This window comes from Coenobita brevimanus, chromosome 94, assembly GCF_032717465.1.
Source record: "Coenobita brevimanus isolate Jiangsu-jjx chromosome 94, ASM3271746v2, whole genome shotgun sequence".
Taxonomy (NCBI): Eukaryota; Metazoa; Arthropoda; class Malacostraca; order Decapoda; family Coenobitidae; genus Coenobita; species Coenobita brevimanus.
The window spans coordinates 19,749,496-19,771,465 of NC_137047.1; the positions used below are offsets into that span (position 1 = coordinate 19,749,496).

The following is a 21,970-nucleotide window of genomic DNA, read 5'->3' on the forward strand; positions in this document are numbered from 1 at the left end:
GGTGATGGGCTAGATGTTGCCAGAAATGGGTGATGAGTGAGTACAACACTGTTCCCTTGTATCCTCCTTATTATTACAGTATCTTTTATCTGAAAAAATCAGTTAAATGAAACTTTGAAAGTCTCATGATTTTCATATAAAAGAGACTCCACAGTAAATTGCAGTAATATAGCCTATGTCCGAGAATATATGTTAAATATCCAGGAAAAATCAGTAAGCAGGAAGGTAAATTCCCCAAGCTTCTGGGTTAGCTGGAATTGTACTGTACTGTATATGAAAAATGGTCCATTAGGTACCACTCGCTGGGCAAGTTATGAGACGTCAGTAAATCAGTATTGTATCGTTTGGCTTGTGTTCTTTGTTATATGTAATAGATTAGTAAGTTGTACAGAACTATGTTGACCATAATTTCAATAGATAATAATGAAAAGAAGAAGAAATGCTGTACAAGAGATGGGGTTTATTTACCTTGTGACTTTGGTTCTCTGCATGCTTAGTGACTGTCTGCTCCACCTGCAATGGCTGGCTGCTCCGTACACTATTCACTCAGAACATATGTTTATTACACTGATCGTACACACCCTACAGTAATTACAGTACAGTACAGTAACTTCAGTCATTTGCACATGCCCACACAGTCCAGTCCACTTAAACCTCTTATGTCACAGAGAGTACTTTCATCTCTCTGATTATGACTTTATGCCGCTGCATGTGCTCATACATGCATTTATGTTGACACTGCTGTCTTTGCCTAGCCACTCATCCAGGTCAACAGCATCATTGGTCCTTGGCTTGGCAGATGTGATCATTACTGAAACCTCTGTCAGCTCAGACCCTTCAAAAGTGGACTTGTACCCATTAGGGAGGCCCAGCAGCTTGGTTCAGCCATTTTTGAAAGTGTACAATGGCACTTTCATCCATGCCTTGGTCCAGTTCAGCACACTATCCAGCAAGTTGTAGTTTTTCGATTTCTCCAGCATCATCTTCCCTCCTGAATTCTCATATGGAGGCTTGTCCGTGCCATCCTCTGTTGCCACAAGGCATTGTGCCATGTAGAGGCTCCTGTAGTGCCTCTTATCATTTTCAATAATGCCTTGATCTATGGGCAGAATCAAGGCCGTCAAGACAGAAACATGGCCCAGATCTTGCCGTCCTTGCTGACAAGCTGAGAAATAATCCAACTAGTGAGGGCTCAGTGGCAGTTGTGTGAAGAATACTGCAGGTCTTTCAATTGTTATCTTGGTTTTGATGTTATCCTAGAAATTAAAGCTTCTGTCCTCCATCTAAGCCATCCATCAAGAATGTTAGGCCTGGCAGAGGAGAACCCCACGAAAGTACAGCACACCCTCATTTTATGATGAGGATGCATTTGAGAGAATCCATCACATAACGACTGATTGCATAATGAGTCAATTATAGCACGGGCTCAATGAGGATATGGTTCTGGCCAAAGGTCACTTACCCAATAAAATCTAAAAACAAGTTTCCAACTCACCTAAACTGGTAGTTATTTCACATCACTGCACTTTACTTGCTGCTTACCGCCAAAAGTAAGTTTAAAAATAATTTCCATCACACCTATACTGGTAGATTTTTCATTTCACTGCACTTAACTTGTTGCCTGAATTCCAACACCAAACTACTGTTCCATCACTGACACTAGTACACCTGATAGTGATGAGCTCAAAGGCCATCTTGGAACAAACAAATGACTAAGAACTCAGACAATGCATACCTTGCCAATGCCACTGCCATTAAACAGGACCCTCATCCGGATCTGTGGAGATCGGATCTGGATTCGCCCCCAAATGTAATCAATTCTTTTTTGGCCTATGGCCCACTCTTCCACAAAATTTCATTGAATTTCATTGAGAAGATTGCCCTCGGGTGTCTGCCCTTTCCTCTCCTCCATCCTTCTTTCCTTCATTCGTTCCTCGTCCTTCTGACTATGGGTGACTTTACACTCCCTCTTCTGTCTTTCTTTCCTTCATTCTTTCCTCTTCCTTCTGCCTGTGGGTGACTCTACAATGAGTGACAAGCCAAATGGTTTCCTGTACACCAGGAAACCATTTACTACGCTAGGCGGTAACCATATAATAAAATTTGGTGCCTGGTGGTTTAGTGGGTAATTACAGCGCTCCAATGGGATTGAGTCGGTGAAGGTTCGTGTCCAAGGGGTGGTTGGGATTTATTCTTCACGTAATGCCACTCAGGGATGAGTGAGGCTGGTCACTTTCATTTTAAATGTCAAGACCAACTTGCCTAGCTCCAGGCTGCTATGCTCCTCAATGGGCAACGTAGGACTGGATGATGATGATGATGACTTTTGGAGATAACATCTGGACAAACAGACAGACAGACAAACAAACATAGGTGAATACATAGCTTCCTCCAATTTCGCTGACGGAGATAAAAATGTTATCGTATATTGGAAAAAAGTTGTAAATTTTTTGTATGTGCTATTTATCACATACTGGTTCAATGTATAACAATGGTTTGCTGTACTATAATGTTAACTAAAGGTCTTAATCAAAATGGAAAACTGTGAAAAGTAAAGGGGGGAGAAGACACCATGATGTATTCAACCCAAAACTTAGGCTTTCGAGGCTGAGGTGTGTTATTCACTCATTATTGTAGGATACAAAACCAATGCATCCTCTTCAGTACCACAGTTACCTCCACAAGGTGTTATCATAAGTACAGTGGGCTCGCATAGTACGCGAGAGATTGGACGGTGCACGCGCTCGCGCACTGGGAATTTGCGTACTAGGAATACATAATCTTATGGGAGTAATTACATATGGGCGGTATCCCCACATACCTGGACATTTTTTGGCCCTTAGAGACATAATAAAGGTCATATGTTTCAGACATTGTACTAAAGCTATAGCTACAATAACAAAAATATGGGTAGTCACCTTAACAACAGTAGACAACAGGCCTGATGACCTTAAATAACAGGGGTTCCAAGGCGCGGCAACACTTACAGCGCCGCACTCCCCACCGCACCTCCCACCGCACCAACACTTCCCTCCGCAGACTCCTCCTGTTCACCTTCCCCAGGAGCATCCAAGTCACTCACTTCGACCATAAACCCTTCAAAGTTGAATGCTGACACTTCTGACATTGCATCCTCTTCATCCTCAACAGGATCAGGAGCAGACGATGTCGATGGTTCCGCTATTTCACCAACTTGAGCCCGCTGTGTGTAGCTTGTTATGAGCGTCTGTCTTCTCCTGTTTATTTCTTCCCTGTGCCTGTCTGTGTAGAAACGGAAGAGTTTGTCGATACCAACCAGAAGTTCCTCCATTCTTAGGTTGCTCACTTCCTGTGCCTTCACCTCTTCCTTGAGCTTATCCACGGCAGCAAGGATCTTGCTAATGTTTGACATACACAGCTCAGTCCTGCCTTCCATCACACTAGGCTGCTCAACTTGACTCTGTCTGGCGTCGGGCTCTTCGTTAGCCTCGTCTATCCGTTGCAACACTTCCTCGGGAGGCTGTTCCTCAGTAGCAGTGTGCACTTCTTGTATGTCCGCCAATGTAACGTCCTCGAAACCTGGTACAGCTCGTGCTGCTGTCAATGTTGCTGCCTCAGCATCGGCCAGTGGTTGAATGGCCGTCTCCTGGGTGATGCATAGGTGAGGCACGAGCATTCACCATGCATGGTTCACCGTTGCAGGTGTAATCTGGTGCCAGGCTTGAAGGAGAAATTCAACTGCGTCCTTCACCGTAAAGTTACGCCAAAATGCCTCAACAGTCATGGCATCTGTGGTAGGTCGGGATAGAGGTGCTAATGAAGATGGAACGGGAGCAGGTGCCTCATCAAGGTCTTCGTCGTGATCCTCTTGTAGGGCATGAAGCTCCTCTTGTGTGTCGGTCTTCCTGCGTAGGTAGTCGTACACTTCCTTATGGTAGAAATGGTTCACTGTGGTGATTAGTTCTTGATCGAGTGGCTGCATTAGTGACGTTGTGCAGGGCAGCAGAAACACAACACGACAATCCTTGTGAAGATCTTCCATATATGGAGGGTGACTTGGTGCGTTATCAAGCACAAGGAGCATCTTAAATGGAATTCCCAGTTCCTGACACTTGGCTCTCGCATCAGGGACACACCGCCTCGTTACCCAGTCTGCCATAATGTTCCCGGTCATCCAACCATTTACGGGCTTATTCCAATACACGCCACTTACATCCATGTTCGTGAGGTTTTTGTACCACCTTGGATGTGAAGCTGTATTTACAACAACTGGCCTCATCTTGTGGCTCCCAGACAGGTTTACAGAGAACATTACTGTCATCTTACACTTCTGGAGCTTGCGACCATGGGCTTGTTTCTGTCTTTTAGCAATGTAAGTTGATTTTGGCATGGTCTTGTAATATAAGGACGTGTCTTTTAGCAATGTAAGTTGATTTTGGCATGGCCTTGTAATATAAGGACGTTTCATTGATGTAGATCTGGTCCTTGGTGTACTGTCCCTCTTCAATAATCGTTTTAAATATTGCAGGATAGTCTCTCGCGGCCAGCTCATCGGCAGAGGCACGTTCACCAGACAGTTTCATGTAACGGCGTTCCTTGCGCTTGAGAAAACGGTCCAGCCATCCAACCGATGCCCTGAACGGTTTTTCCACTTTTAACCTTAGAGATGCAGCCTTGTAAAAGAGCTGGGCTTGGTTCCGAATAAATCTTCCATTGAGTGGAACACTTTCCTTTTCTTTCCGCATTATGAAGGTGGCAAGATAGCGGTTCATTAATATCATAGCACGATTTCCCACCCGCGAACGGCCGTCTAGGTCAGAGGCACCGTACATCTTCACTACAGCCTTTATGGCTTCACGGTTCTTCCACACAGTTCTCACTGTAGATTCAGCCAGTCCCAGGGTTCTCCCGATAGCCGTGTTTCCTTGACTGTCCTCCTTCATCTTAATTAACTTGGTGGCGTGTGTCAGAAGTTTCTTTACTCTTGGGGTTGGAGCCATGGTGCAGCAAAGTACAGGCAGCACAAAAAACACCACACGTTGTACACGACAGGCTAGCTGTAGAGAGCAGATCCGCACAGTGCACGAGCCGGGACTGTTATGGCGCGCGCCTGCTCCCTTGTACCCCAGGCTGCGCAGTAGAATGCCCAGGAATTTCTGTGCATCAACATGACGACACGTGACGCGCTCTGTGAGGGGTGGTCATACACTAGTAGAAAATGGCATTTTTGAGCCACTCCTTGCCTCTGCCTCACGTTCTGTGCGGTAAACTCGCGCATTAAAGGGTTTTTGGTTATAATTTTTGGTCACCTGCGCACAATGCGAATCGCTCACTGTGATGACGCACACTGTGAGAACCTACTGTGTGTATATATATATATATATATATATATATATATATATACAGGTCTCCCTCGCTTTATGATCGGTATGTGTTCCTAGAAATGCAATTGTATACTGAAATATCGTACAGCGAACTTAAGGTTTAATGGGAAAAATAGGGATGTGTTCGTGGACTCGTATATAAGAAACCCAACACCCATACAAGTGATCTAATATGCAATAATAACTATGCTTTATGTGCTGCAGTGCATCTGAATCGCATATGAATGTACTGTACATTTGTAGATATAAAGACATGAAATAGCATAAACAACAACCTGAAATACAGTACAGTATGAAGAACAGGAAAAATAGTAATATCCTAGGCACTGACGAACACAGACGCACGGTGTTTGTGAATTGAACGAGCACACGGGTGAGACTGGGCAGTCATGTGGTTTCGGGACAATTCGCCGTCAAGTCAATTCACCATCACAAAAATAACAAGATAATTCACCTTCATTAAGGAAGACAGCTATGGGTGACACTAGAATTAAATTAAAAGGCGACTACATTGAGGAAGAAACAGTTAATTATTGACTAAAGGTGCAACTAATAAATAATATCCAAAGCCTACGCTATTGAACATAGACTATGATGGATCCCCCAGAAATATAGTTATTAAAGTATTGATTAATTAATAATAAGCATATTTATAGAATGACAGGGAATCGTCCATGTTTTGAAGGTGAATTGCCTGATGCCGAACTGACTGGATGGCAAATTGTCTCAGAACCAGTGATGCTTGGTTGGCGGAAGCACGGGAAACTGTGTGCACTGGGTGGGTATGCCACGCGACTCTCAGGTGATCTGCCTGTGAGCAGGGGATTTCTCCACATCACCCATCGCAAATGTGGGGGAGCTCAGTCGTAAAACGAACAATTGGTACTAAAATGAACGATCGTAAGTGCGAAATATTGTAAAATGAAACTTCGTACAACAAGGGAGACCTGTATGTATATTTTTACTACATCATCTGGCTGGTGTATATTTGTACTAGTGCGTGGATGACTGACTATTGTCAGTACACTTGTACTCTGTCCCTCCAGGTGCGTCTCCCCCACCCTACCCTGTCCCTGCATGCCTCTCCCCACCCTCCTCAGTCCCCCCAGGTGGGCCTCCCCCCTCCCCAACTCCTTCCCAGTTAGCTTGTCCTTGCACCCTCGTGCACACAAGAGAGCCCGCCACACCATGCTGAATGAGTTTGGTTTGCTTTTAAATTTGAACATGCCCGGGAAATATTAAAATGTCCTCAGATGTGAACCGGCACCTATTGACCACACATCCTCACACGTGAACCGGCTTCAAGGGGTTAAGGTGCTCCAGTGAGATTGAGCCTGTACAGGTGTATATCCAAGGGGTGGTTGGGGTTTATTGCTCATGTAATGCCACTCAGGGATGAGTGAGGCTGGTCACTCTCATCTTAAATGTCAGGACCACCTTGCCTAGCCCCAAGCTAACATGCTTCTCATAGGTCAACACAAGGTAGATGATGATGATGATGATGAAAGTGGATATCTATCATGCTTTAGCCAAAAGACAGCAAAGTTCCCAGGTTTTTGCTCAGTGTTGAAAAATAAGAAATTCGCAAATTCATCATAGAGAGTTTCTAACATGATGGGATGAAAGAACGTATTTTGAAATATGTCACATTTTAAAATATAAATATACCCAACCTAGGTTAACACCTACAACAGTATAGTAAGAGTGGGTGTCTCAAGCTACAAATTTTCAGAAGGGACTGCATAAAAAATCCAACAGAAGTAGGAGGGAGAGAGGAGCAAGGACACAGGCTGAAACAGGTTCCAAATGCCACCAGATGATGTGTTTCATGTCATTAACCATCTGTTAGCACAAATCTTGAATATTTCTTTTTTCTCTCTCTCACTCTCTTATCAAGTGATGTATGTTGCAATCATCCATTGGGCATCAAGTGGTGTAAGTCATAGCTCTCGAAATAAATGCAGTACTGTGCAGTATTTGACATGGTATATTTATTCCAAATGTAAAGGTGATCATGCTTGAATGTAGACTGATGGTGTTAGAGGTATGTGTTTAGTGTGTTTACCATGTTTAGTTAAGTAACCTGAGCTGTGATGTCAGTTTTAAATGTTATTATTTTTGCCTGACTTAAGCTACAGCTTTCTGTTCAATGTGCAGGTTTCAGTTCTCATTTATTATGCACATTCCATTTTATCATTGCTTATTCAAGCATTGAGCCATGGCAGTATCCTAATTTGTTAATTTACCAGTTTACTGAAGTAACATTACTGGTATGTTAATTTTTTAGTGTCTTTTAATATTGACAAGATACTACAATGCTATTTTTTTATTAACAGTTTCATGGTTCAAAGGCCAGGAGATTCTCCTCGACCCTGCACAGTTCTAGCCTTTGTGATCCTTAATACATTTCAGTCCCTCCCCCATCCCCTGCATTGTCCTTATGTGGTCCAGTTATCATTCTCATGCATAAACCATCAGTGCACTGCATTGCCAGTCATAAGATAACATATTGTAGTGTATTTGAACATGCTTCATATTTCAAAGTATAAAATGGCTGACTTCATACACAGTTAATGCCTCAGAAAATTCAGTGTGGGAGGTGTAATTTGTATGCACTGTTGTTTTTTGAAAATCCTGAGAAGAGGATATGTGTATGGGGGGCTCTGCACATGCAGCTCTTCTCAACAGGGTGGAGGTAAAGGCTTTTATTCTCATTAACACTCCTGCTCTTACTGACTCCCTTCAACTTATACCTCTTTGTTGTGATGTTTCATCTTTATCTCTTTCCTCTCCCTTCTTCTGTAGTTACTGCTCTTCTGAACTGTCTGCCTGCATCCCCAGTCCATTACAATCAGGACATAGCACCCATCTGGCAGCAAACTCTGACTCCGTTTCTGTTCAGCTCTGTGTTGTAAGGGTTAACCAATACTCACAGTCCTTTGTGTATGCAACAGGTCAACTCTGGAATTGTGTTCCTCTGTCATATTGTTGCTGATCAACCCAGAGTGTCTAACCAAGTAGGCCCATCAATCACAAGGAAGCAGTTGCCCCTGCGGGGCCATCCCATGCAGTGAACTGTTGTTCCATTGTGGTTGATAGCGATGTGCGGGGAAAGTGTGGAGTTATGATTCCTGGGCAGATGCAGCATATGCTATCCACCCAGTTTACTGGGGCACCATACTAGGCTTCACCTCACCCTGTAATCATGTGGTTACCACCCAGTGTTGTAAATGGTTTCCTGGGTTACAGGAAACAATTAGACTTATACCTCAGTGTATTCACTGAAATGGAAAGAAGAATAAGCGACAGGAAGGAAAGGGAGAAGTAGAAAGAGAAGAAGGCAGACATGGAAATAGAATGATAAAGGTGGATGAAGAAGTAGGCAGCACTGCATCAAGTGAGTGGCTGATGGCCATAAACACCATCCACTTCCTCATATCTGTATTTCCTTATACTTGTGACCTGCAGCATTTTAACGCATTGTGTCCAGGCATCTCAGAATTAACTGACCTTGAATTTGATTCTCTCTTATTTATTTTTTATCCTTGGAGGGAGTACCCATGCAAACATCTAGCCTTTGATTCCTTCTTCAAATATATATATATCATCCTGACCTCATTGGCCACCTTTGGGTAGGGTGAAGTAAGGTCTGTAGAGTCAGAAGGAACTTGATAGAATGAGATACTCATCAGAGTTTGCTCAGCCGAAAGGATTACACTCCCATTCGCTCATCATTCAAGCCCCTGGAATTCAGGTTCAAAAAAAAAAAAAAAAAAATCCGGACTTAGTTTTATATTCACCTACCAGTCGGAGTCAGTCTGATGGCAGTCAAGTTAAAAGGGGTGCCAAACCACTGTTATACACTTCAGCGCAAAATTCTTCATCCACTTTAATCTCTTGTCAATTCCCTAGCCTCAAGAGCTTGCATACCTCTCTTTCGCACTCATTTAACACATCTGTCCACCTTCTTCTTGGCCTTCCGCACTTCTGCCCACCTTCAGACTTGCTCAGGTATACGCTTTTCATTACTATTCACATACATTCTCTCCACATGACCATACTGTGTAAGAACTCTCTTCAACTCATATTTCTGCAGACTTCCATACTGTGCATGTTTCTATCTATCTATCTATCTATTGCCAGACACCACAATCCCGCAAAGGGTGGCCATTTGACACTGAGTTAGTTGTTTTACAGGGAGGGGCACCAACCCTCCACCAACCTACTTGTTGACATGTAGGGAGCACGTATGGTTTGGTTATATGGTTACCACCCAGCGTTGCATGTTTCATCTATCTGTCTATCTATAGCCCGACGCCCTAATCCCGCAAAGGGTGGCCGCAGACAAAATGCCTCCAAGTCGCTCTGTCACCCACCATCCGACTACCCTCCCCCCAACTCACCCCCCCCTCCCTCATATACCTCTCAACTCCATCCCTCCACCTCATCCTCGGTCTACCTCTCCCTCTCCCTCCCCCCACCTCACCCACATACACCCTCTTAGTCAGTCTTTCATTCTCCATTCTCTCCACATGTCCAAACCACCTCAGTGTATTTCTCCTAATCTTCTCAACCACATCCACATCACCCCACAGCGTTCCTTCACTTCTTCATTCGTCAACCTGTCCCTCCACGTCACTCCACATGCTCCTCTCAAGTAACTCATTTCCACTGCTCTCACTCTTGCCTTGTTCCCCTCTTGCAAGGTCCATGCCTCGCTTCCATACGTCAGGGTAGGGATCACAATACTATCATGCAGTGACTTCTTAACTTCCATACTCACCTCCCTATTTCTCATCACTGCTCTCAGTGTACCAACAACCTTCCTTCCCTGCTGTACCCTTTCACGCACTTCATCCCCCAAAATTCCATCCTTACTCATCATACTACCCAAGTACTTGAATGCACTCACATTCTCCATATCCTCACCATCCAACCTCACTGAACACTCTGTGACTTCATTCCTCTCAAACACCATAACTTTACTTTTGTTTACATTAACTTTCAGATTCCTTCTCCTACACACTGTCTCAAATTCATTCACCAAACCTTGCAACTCCCATTCATCTTCACTCAACAGCACTGTATCATTAGCAAACAGCAACACCGGAAGCGTCCAAATCTCACCCTCATTCATTAGAGCCACCCCCACATCCACTTCCCTACCTTGCACCTCCTTTACAACCCCATCCATGTATATATTAAGCAGCCATGGAGACATCACACAACCCTGTTTCAGTCCCACATTGAGATCAAAGGACTCACTCAGCTCACCATCCATTTGCACCGTAGCCCTAGCTCCCTCGTACATACTCTTCACAGCACTCAACAATTTCCCCTCCACTCCATATATTCTTAATACCTTCCACATACCTTGCCTATCTATTCTGTCAGAAGCTTTCTCCAAGTCCATGAAGGCAGCATACACTTTCCTTCCCTTCTCTAGATACTTCTTCACTAAACATCTTAGAACAAATATCTGATCTACACACCCTTTTCCCTTCCTAAATCCACCTTGTTCTTCTCCAACTAGCTCCTCTGTCATATGCCTAACCCTGTCAATGAGTATTCTACCATATATTTTACCAGTCACACTAAGAAGGCAAATACCCCTATGGTTACCACATACTTCTCTCTCTCCTTTTCCTTTGTATAAAGGAACAATTATACCTGATTTCCAGTCCTCTGGGACCCTTCCCTCTTCCCAAGCCAATCTACACAACTTCCATATCCACTCCACAACAATCTCACCCCCATACCTAAGCATTTCACCACACGTTTCATGAATCAAATTATTTCACATCGTATCAATACTTTGCACTTCACACACATTCGTCAGCAGTCCCACCTCCAGTGCTCTTACTCTTGACTCTTCATTTTTCATGCCACACCATAGCCTCACACCCAAATGTTAGTGCACCCACTGAAACTCCACTCATCATGGATCCACTTCACAACCATAACTCTCTGGAATATATAGTACGTACATAAGTAGACTCTCACTAGAACGGGCTAATTGGGGGGAAACTTGATCCGATAAAGCCAATAGTCTGTTTATATCCAGTCAATCCCCCCCCCCCTCCTCCGAGGCAGAATTTCATGTGCGTGTAAATGTATACAATAGCATATTCTAATACAAAATATAAAAACTATGCCTATTTTGTACTAACTTGGCCCATCATTTTCCCATTTTGCAGCTTGATTCACATTCTTGTCATTCTAACTCTTCATGACTAGTGCAGTATTACTATAGTCTGGTCATGATGGGGAGAGGCTTTCCTACATGTAATAGAAGGCCACTGACCTCATCCCACCAATGAGTCTCTGTTCACTCAATTACTGTAAATGTAACCTTTGTCTTCCCCACATCCACATAAAAAAAACATAGATGGATCCTCCCTCCACTTCATAAATTTGTACACAGCATCCTCCCTGCTATCAGCTGTTGGCATCAAACCACTGCATGTACATACAATTTCCATGACAACCCAGATCTGAAATCCCACACCATTACTTCAGGTACAGTTGACCCCCAGTTTGTGATGAATTGCTTATACAGTACGATGGGAAAAAAGTTAGGACCATTATTTGCTGTGCATTGTAAGGATTTCAATTATACAGTGAAAACGATAGGTGACGAACACTCTGCTCATGCTGTCACACCAGCTGACTGCCACTTGTCGGAGTCAAGATGGCCATCTTTGTTTTGATGCTCAGAAACCCATTCTGACATATCTGTATGGGCTCCATAGCTCCCGCCGTCCCTTAGGACAGGTGGCCCACTCACCTACTCTTTCTTACATATCTTGCAGTCATGATAACATCTCCTTGTGTGCATAATGTTGCATCACACTCTCCATTACATAATATTGCAGACTCATCTCAGTGCTAGTGATTTATTTTGCATTTTGTTTATTTATCTGTTTATCTGCTTATTACTTTTTTCCTTAATGTAATAACTCAAAACTTAGTAATATTACTTAGTAATCATGTCAGGGAAGAGTGCTGGTCCAAGCAGAAAGTTTGAAGTCAAGCCAGCGATTCTCTGGGGGGGGGGGGCCCCCCCCCCGGGGGGGGGGGGGTGGGTGTGTGTGTTTTTTTTTTTTTTTTTTTTTTTTTTTTTTTTTTTTTTTTTTTCATTCAGAGGTGATGGTGGAAAAAAAAAGAAGCAGTAAATTAGGGCATTGGAAAATTGTTCTTGGGTGTTTTGGAGTGGGAGACCGTTGGCTAAAAATGTATCACCCTTCAACCCATGTTGTAATTGATGTGGTGTGTGTGATGGATTTTTTTTTTTTTTTGTAATGCATCCCCATCAGATACTGAGGGTGAACTGTACCAATACCAGAATTATACTGAAGGTAGACCTTCGATGCTTACCCACATTTACTGTAACTCTTCACTCTCCACACTGTATGGTCACACATTTTTTCTGAACCATCAAATGAGGCGCTTCGAGCCAGAGGGGCGACCATATATTTTGCTTATTTTTCTTTGACATCTAGTTACCAAACTGTAATATATTTTAAACATGTCATATTTACCACCATTTTAATTGTCTTGGCTAGCACTTTAAAGCCAAACAATAAAATACATATAAGTATAATTTTACCACTGTATAATTAGCCATGTCAAAGTTTAACAACTAATTACCGAAAATAAGCAAAATACACGGTCGCCCCTCTGGCTCAGAGTGCCTCATATGTTTCATCCCAGTTTGTACCTGCCTGTCTTCCAATACTTTCCCTTGCCCACTTTGTTACCCTTGTATGCTTTACATCAGTTCTACCTCATTAAATCCACTTTTAACTTGGTACCTATTTTTAACCCATGAACCTTCCAAAATTATTAGCAATCACCAAGGGAAACATACAGCAGTATATAAAACTTTACATGTTTCTCACTTCACCTTTTATATTTCATCATCATCATCATTATCTGGACCTCCCTTCCCACCCTAGGACAGGATGAGGAGGAGCAACCTCCAGACAGCCAAAGTTTGGCTAATTCAGTGGGCCACGCTTCCATTCATTAATCATTTAAGCCCTCGAAATCCTCCATCAGATAGGCCAAGAAAATTTCTCCATGTTCTGTAGCTTCACATATACCTATCTGCTAGAGCCAGTCCAAATGCTGTCACAGTAAAAAGGGGTGCCAAATCCCTGGTCATGCAATTCTCCACACAAAATTCAAGCTAGCTAGCCCAATCTCTTGTCAGTCCCTTAGCCTCACCAACTGCCATACCTGTCTTCCTCACACTCTCATCCACCATATCCCTCCACCTTCTTCTTGGCCTACCTTGCCTCCTCCTTCCATCAAACTCTCTCAGATACCTTTTTCACCATTCTGTCATCCATTCACTCTACATGACCATACCATCTTAGTACACTCTCTTCAATTCTAGTCTCCTTAGACTTCCTCACTTCGCATCTTTCATGAAACATATTGTTTCATATCCTGTCCACTCTCTGTACATAACATACATTCCTCAGCAGTCCCATCTCCACCACTGCATAAAAAATCCAACTTCTCATTTTCATACCACACCTTAGTCTCACATCCGTATATTACAGTTGGCACTAATACTATTTTATGTAAGCCCTACACATCTGCAACACTCGAGCCTAATTTTCTCATGAAGGCCTTCATAGCGCCAGCTACTTTCCTTCCTTGTGTCACCCTACATTCCACTTCTTTTGCACATTTTCCTCTCTTTTCTGTCACTGTACCCAGGTATTTGAATTGTCTCACCAATTCCAGTCTCTCTCCATTCACTGTAACATCACACTGTGAGTCACCTTCTCTCTCAATAATCATCACTTTACTCTTTTCTACATTTACTCTCAAGGCACGAAACTCACAGACATCCACAAACCTCTTCACTAGTCTGCCAAGCTCTTGCCCAGAATTTGCAAGTAGCACTGAATCATCAGCATACAACAAATTGGAGATATTCCATCCATCACCATTCATTACCAGTGCCATCCCTCTCTCTGTTACTCAAGTTTGTACTTCTCTTGTCGCCCCATCAATATATATATTGAACAACCATGGGGACTTCACACAACCTTGTCGCACATCCACATTGATCGTGAACCATTCTGAACCATTCACTTAGATACCCATTTACCCTTACACATGCCTCACTACCATCATAAAAACTCTTGACTGCACCTAGCAGATTACCATGTACACCATACATGCCCACAACCTTCCACAGTCCTTCTCTGTCTACCTTGTCGAATGCTTTTTCCAGATCCATAAATGCTATGAACATCTTTAGTCCTTTTCACAAGCCTTCTTCATTATCTGTCTCTATCTTTATCTATATACAGTAAGACCTCACTATAACGGACTAATTGGGGCCCAAACCATTTCGAAAAATGCGAAATTCCGATAAAAGCGGCATCCGGACTTCCCCCTCCTAGTCCGGACTTTTTCCGATATATCAGACATTAGTCCGGATCACATGAACGGTTTTTAAACTGTTTTGACTACCAATGCAGTACTGTACTGTGTTATAACTTTACGACATTAATCAAATGGTATAATATATATAATAATACTGTACTGTAAACTGATAAACATGTCTTTTATTTACATTATTGTGGTGAACATAGCCGAACTGGTCAGGCAGTCTGGACTGCTTCTGGCTTTATTGGACTTTTTCCGACATATAGGAATTTAATCTGGTAGCTCCTTGAGTCCGATAAAAGCGAATTCTGGTCTATTGAAGTCCGTTATATCGAGGTTTTACTGTACCTAGGCTGCTTCCCCCCCAAAGAAAGGGGGGGTAGCCAAGACAGGATGACACACTCCCAATTTACTCATCCACACGCACACATTTAGTCGTATCTTAGCCCCAAGGGAAGAAGTGACAGATCCTCACCGCACTACACCGCACGAGGGTCAACTGCGCAAATATTTGGTCCATACATCCTATGCCACGCCTGAAGTCACCCAGTTCATCACTTAGTAGGACTTCTGATATCTCTCTTACTTTATAATAATTCTTCCATGTACATTCTCTACAACACTCAATAGACTTATGCCACGATAATTCTTGCACTCACTTTGCTCACCTTAATTTTTGTACAGGGGTACAATCACCAGTGGTGGGCAGCGCAAACGAAGAAGGACTTTGCGCAAGCGCAAATGCGCAATCTGACAAATATTTAGCTTGCGCAATGTCGCAAAGCGCAAGCGCAAACCATTTGCATATATTTTTGGGAATTACCGAAAAATATTGAGATATTTAAATAAAACAGCATACCTACTTACTTACTTTTATTTTTCATTATTATTTTCTATTATTTGTAATTTGCGCAAGTGCGCAATCTAATATTTAGCTTGTGCAATGTCGCAAAGCACCAGCGCAAATCATTGGCATACATTTGTGGGAATTACTGTAAAATATATATTGGTATAATTAAATAACTTACTAAAGTAGCAACCTGCCCACCACCCGCGGTGACTGAGGTACAGTAGGTTATTGTCTGGGAAAAACAGCCTTTATTTACCAAGGCATTGGCAAAGATCACATGATTACTGTATCATCAACTCTCTCTCTCTCTCTCTCTCTCTCCGACAGAGGAGGGAGGGAATGGAGAATAAGAGAGAGAGGAGGGAAGGAATGGAGAATAAGAGAGAGAGGAGGGAAGGAATGGAGAATAAGAGAGAGAAGAGGGGCGAAGTTTATGCCTTATCTCCTCACTCAAAGGGACGCTCCTTTGCCATTCCTGCGTATTTATTCTCTCTCTCTCTCTCTCTCTCTCTCTCTCTCTCTCAGAATAATGCTCTTTATCTCTCTCTCTCTTGTCTTGTTAAGACAATTTATTTAATAATTCAATATAGATATACAATTGCATATGTAATTCATTACAAAAAATAAAAAATCATGAAACGTATTTATTCTCTCTCTCTCTCTCTCTCTTTCTCTCTCTTTCTCTCAGAATAATGCTCTTTATCTCTCTCTTTCTCTTGTCTTGTCAAGACAGTTTATTTAATAATTCAATATAGATATACAATTGCATATGTAATTCGTTACAAAAAATAAAAAATCATGAAACATTTATTCTCTCTCTCTCTCTCTCTTGGTATTTATTCTCTCTCTCTCTCTCTCTCTTGTCTTGTCAAGACAATTTATTTAATAATTCAGTATAGATATACAATAGCATATGTAATTCATTACAAAAAATAAAAAATCATGAAAACAGAGTATTTAAATCAAATATCCACAGCCTAATAAATTATTAGGCTGTGGGTATTTGATTTAAATAATATGTTTTAATGGTTTTTGTAAGGAATTGCATATGCTAATCTTAATAAATAATGTATATTTATTATCATTTACTAATAATAATTCAAAAATATTAAAAATACACTATCTGTTGAAGCATATTAATGCTACTACCCCCTTCCCTCCCGCCTCCCCCCACCAAGCACCAACCCACCCTCGTGACCCACCCCAGCCTCCCCCATCCCTTGTCCAGCCATGCGGGAAGCTTCCACCACGTGTCCCCTGGAAGAACACGTGTCCCTTGGATTGCGCAGTGCGCAATCCACAGGGCAGGTGCGTGCGTGGAAATTTAGTTGTGCAAGCGCAACTAAGTTTGCGCTTGTGCACCTGCCTTTTCATGTGCGGAAGCGCAAAATTGCGCATGGTATCGTGCGGTGCGCAATGCGCAAACGATATCACCGGAGCGCAAGGGTGCGCAATTTGCACTTTTGCGCAAGTGTTTGCGCACCTGCCTAGCACTGACAATCACTGCCTTTTTCCACCCTACTGGTACAGTTTCACTCATCCATGCCTTCCTACATGTCTCCAACAAGCACTTCATTACACTCTCACCACTACACTTAACCATCTTAGTATACACCACATCAATCCCCGCTGCTTTCTCATTTTTCAGCCGAATCACAGTGTTCTTTACCTCTGCGAGTGTCATGTTTCATGGCACTGGATTCCTTCTCTTTACACCCACAAAACCAGTCATGTCAGTGGTTGCTTTGCTCTCTCCATTCCCATTCATCAGACTCTCAAAATATTCTTTTCATCTGGCCCTTACTTCATCACTGTATATCTCATGCATACAAAATATAATGTCATTTTAAGTTACTGAAGGGCTCCAGTTATGCTTCAAACAGCACAGCAAAATATTGGCCATGATTGTGCACTGTCTTGCAGCACATGAGTGTTACAGAAACTTGCATGCAATATGTTTCATATGGATAATATGACAAGTGTTTCTTTGTCATTCTGTTTTTAGAGAGAAAGTGTGATCTGTATATTATTTCAAAGAAATTAAAATATGTACAAAATAATGAAAAACTTGATCAAATACCGTAACAGTAATCAGATATCTTTAAAACAACAGTTTACTCAGAAGGAGCTCCTGTACTGTACTTGAATTGGTCCTGGTACAGAAACCACCTACTGTACTGTATTTAATCATCAGTATTGGCCAGAAACTGTTTAAAAAATAAACCAGTTATGTATAATTGGACCCTAAACAATTTGAGTGCTTTGGCATGAATTTTACCCACTTATGGCAGAGTTTCCTGCTTGAGAGTGATAATTGTGTGACTAATTACCAAGCGTGATGTCACGGATCATCATTACACCAGTGCCTCACGTGATCAGTAATAGCCCACTACCTACTACCAACTTGTATTGGTAGTTTTTTATGCTAATTTATATATATATTATTATGTATAATTGTGGTAGCCTTAATGTATAACTGTTTTGTAAATCTTCATACCAGAACCTGTCTCATTATTCAACCAGTCAGAGTTAACACACCTGTATTAGTTTAAATCTGATGGCTGAAATGGATTGTGTCCTTCTATGGTTACTGCACAGAGACTGGAGAAGGACTTTCATGCTGATTGGATCTTTGCACAGAGAACACATCTTGACTACCAGGTGGATTATTGATATGTTTCAGACCAGCATGATATAGATTAAGGCTGACATTAAGAAGTGTTCTCTTTAGTATTAGCTGAAAGATGCAAAAAAAATTATGCATGACAATGACATTTTGCGTTTTTTTTTTTTTTTTTTTTTTTTTTTTTTCCATGCATGATGATAAAAGAATTCTTATGAGTCTCCACAGCATAAGATTTCGCATAAAAACACTATCACTCAAATTGCCCCCTACCCCCTTGTCATAGTAGCAGACAGATGCCATGAAAATTATTTAGTATTTGGAATTAATGAATATGCATAGCCCATCTTGTATAAGAGACTCCATGTCTCCACACTTTATTTTTTTTTAATTGCATTTAATTTTTTTTTTTTTTTTTTTTTTTTTTTTTTTTTTTTTTTTCATCAATATTGTTTATCATATTTTAGTTATTTATTTATTTTTGCTATTATTTATGATCATTTGAAGAAATAGTAATTTGGTCTTTCATGATAATGCAGATATATAATACAATCATCTTGATAAGATAATATTTTCGTTGGGAATTTCAGACTGTCTCATGAGGTAACCCAAAACTTCATCTTGTTTGTATTCCAGACTTTTATCCAACTTTTCAGAAATACGTGGTGCTTAGTTAATTGTAGTTTTTGTGAAAAAAGCATTGAATCTACTGTGTTCTGTCTGACATTTTAAAGGATCATCTGTGATATGACTTGTGTAGAACTAAGCAGAGAATAATACCTACCGGGTATTAACCCTTTAACCGCAGGTGTCATTCCAGAATGGCATTGAAAAAGCTGGACCAAACCGTGGGTGTCATTCTGGAATGCTCGTGAATATTTTGAACACCGCGCGTTTTTTCTGTGCGCAAATTGTTTCACGCAAGAGTAGCTGTCGAGTTCTTTCATGCCAGCCCTCCCACACCTCCCTCCTCCCCCCCCCCCGGGGGCCCCCCCCCCCCTGCCCAGACACGCATCAGTCAGTATCTGTCCAGCTCTGTGCATGACAATGGCGCTCCATCCCGAGTCATCATCGCTCGCTTCCTCCTCAGAAATTCCTAGTGCTAGTGTGCCTTCGACTTCTACACCGAAGAAGGAACTCCCGACGGCGAGGCAGAAGTTGTTGAGCACCCCAGAAATTAGGACAGAGCTGGATAAAACTGTAAGTACAACTATGGATTGTGGCAGTGAGAGTGATACACTTACCGCAAGTAGTGATGATTATGCACTTATTGCTGGGGAACCGGTTATGGTTGAACAATTGGGCAGTGGCAGTGATGAAATTGAACATGTTGTCTCCCCCCCACCGCCCACAACTTACTCTGGAAAAGGGAAGGCGCCCATGGGGAAAATGGGTGTAGCACATGGGAAGGGAGTGAAGCGGAAAACTACGTCTCCTACACCCGGCCCTAGCAAGCATTTCCCACCACTTTCCCGATCCCCTAGCCCTATTGCCCTCACATCATCTTCATCTTCTGCCGTGCCCTCTCCTCAGTCAACATCATCGGAGGAATATGAATTCCCAGAGCCTGCACAGCGAGGGAAGGCAGACCGTGCAGGCCGGGCAGGCAGGGTAAGCAGGGCAGGCCGGGCTAGAACAAAGGGGATGCGTGGCAGCCGGAGGGCAAAGTGGGGTGATAAACAGGGAACAAAGGGAGGTCAGGTTTCACCACACACCAGGTCAGTAACCCACCCACCTGCCCACCGCCCAGCTCCCTCCCCCTCACCCCCCTCCCGCTCACCTCCTGCCTCACCCATTGCCTCCACCTCAACTCCTTCTCACCGGAAAAAGAGTGCAATGCGACCTGACACAGCCACTGAACCACGCACCGGGAAAGTGGATGCATTTGTGTGGTCTGACGGTGCTGATTTTCAGCCACACAGTCCGCTGTTTGACATGATAAACGCCGGAATACGGCTTGCCTTCCCATGCAACGAAGGAGATGACTTTGTGGACTACTTCCTGGCCTTCATGGATGACGAAATCGTGCAATTTGTCAGCGATGAGACCAATAGGTATGCAGCTCAGTGTGCAACAGAAGGGCTGGGACCTATTGGCTCACCAAAGCATGTGGCGTGGTTGCCTGTAGGGATCAGAGAGCTGTATGTGTTCTTTGCTCTCATGTTCTTGATGCCCCATATCAAGAAACATGAGTAGGAGGAGAACTGGCTGGTTGATGACATCACTTCAACCACAACATTCGGAAAGTACATGTCACGAGATCGGTTCCGACAGCTGCTAGGATACCTGCACTTCGCTGACAATGAAAACCCGTCCCAAACTGACCCTTTGTGGAAAGTGAGGGATTTCCTCAACAGGATTAGGGATCGATTTATGCGATTTTTCCGTCTTATGCAAAAAGTCGTCATAGATGAATCCCTGGTATTGTTCAGAGAACGTCTCAAATTCATGCAGTACATCCCCAGCAAACGCCACCGCTTTGGAATAAAGTTCTTTGTGCTGTGTGACTGTGAGACGGGGTATATCCTTGATTTCGTTATCTACTCTGCAAGCACAATGGACGTGGACAGGAACGACCCCCTTGGCTTCTCTGGCTCCGTAGTAAAATTGCTGATGGAGAGGTATTTTGGTGGGAATCATGTGCTGTACACGGACAATTACTACACGGCACCGAAACTCGCCAAATGCCTGGCTGAACACGGCATCGACACTGTTGGCACAGTATGGAGCCACAGGAAAGAGTGGCCAAGTTTCCCTGAAGCATCATCCTCATCCAAGGGAGATGTGCACCTGAAGAAGTCAAACAAGCTTCTGGCGATCAGGTGGCATGACAAGAAGGTCGTGAATATGCTCAGCACCATCCACAAGGGGGAATTGCAGAGAACTGGGAAGGTCAGCTACAGGACGGGAGAGCCAATCATGAAGCCAGATGCCGTCATTGACTATAATATAAACATGAGACTTGTTGATAAGTCGGACATGATGATTGGCGAGATAGAGTGTCTCAGGAGAAACACCCAATGGTACAGGAAGGTTTGCCTCCACATGCTCGATATGTGCATGCTCAACGCCTTCCTCCTCTACAAGACACAAGTCGGGGGCATAAGGCAACCATCCCTGAGACAGTTCTCCAAGACTGTCGTGCAGCAGCTGCTTGCAAGATTTGGTCAGGTGACGGCATTGGTCCCGAGGCAACACTCTGACACACAACCTGACCGTCTTGAGTGCCGCAGTTACATGAGCCGGCACCAGCTTATGAAATTGCCTCTCACTGCAGGCGGCAGGTTGTCACAGGGCCGCTGCAGAGTGTGTCATAACACCACACGGAGGCCTCGGGTGAGAAAAATGAGCACACACCAGTGCCAGGAATGCCAAGTCGCTCTCTGTGTGACTCCGTGCTTTGCCGAGTACCACTCTCTGAGTAAATACTGACAGTGACAGTGACATACAGTGATGCGACAGTGATGTGCTTTGCCAATAATTGTATAAGGGATAATGTAGTAATAAGGGATATTTTGCCTAGAAAACAATATAAATATTGACCAGTATAATAAGTGATATGGTAATAAGAAAATCTGCGGCACTGCTGTGATTCTGTGATGCGACAGTGACGTGCTTTACCAATAATTGTATAATATAGTAATAAGAGATATTTTACCTAGAAAATTATGTAAATATGGCCAGTATATAAGTGATATGGTAATAGGAAAATCTGCGGCACTG

General features: G+C 42.9%; 1 protein-coding gene across 2 annotated transcripts in view; it reads left to right on the forward strand.

Annotated features, from left to right (window-relative positions):
• Slik (Sterile20-like kinase) overlaps positions 1-21,970 on the forward strand; it is a 452,675-nt gene that overhangs the window by 428,661 nt on the left and 2,044 nt on the right. The window contains exon 25 of one of the 2 annotated variants that reach the window (XM_080282573.1): positions 18,223-18,285. The exons of the other annotated variant lie outside the window; for it this stretch is intronic. Coding sequence (XP_080138699.1) covers positions 18,223-18,285 — 63 coding nt within the window. The remainder of the gene's footprint in view (positions 1-18,222; positions 18,286-21,970) is intronic. 2 annotated transcript variants of the gene reach the window in all.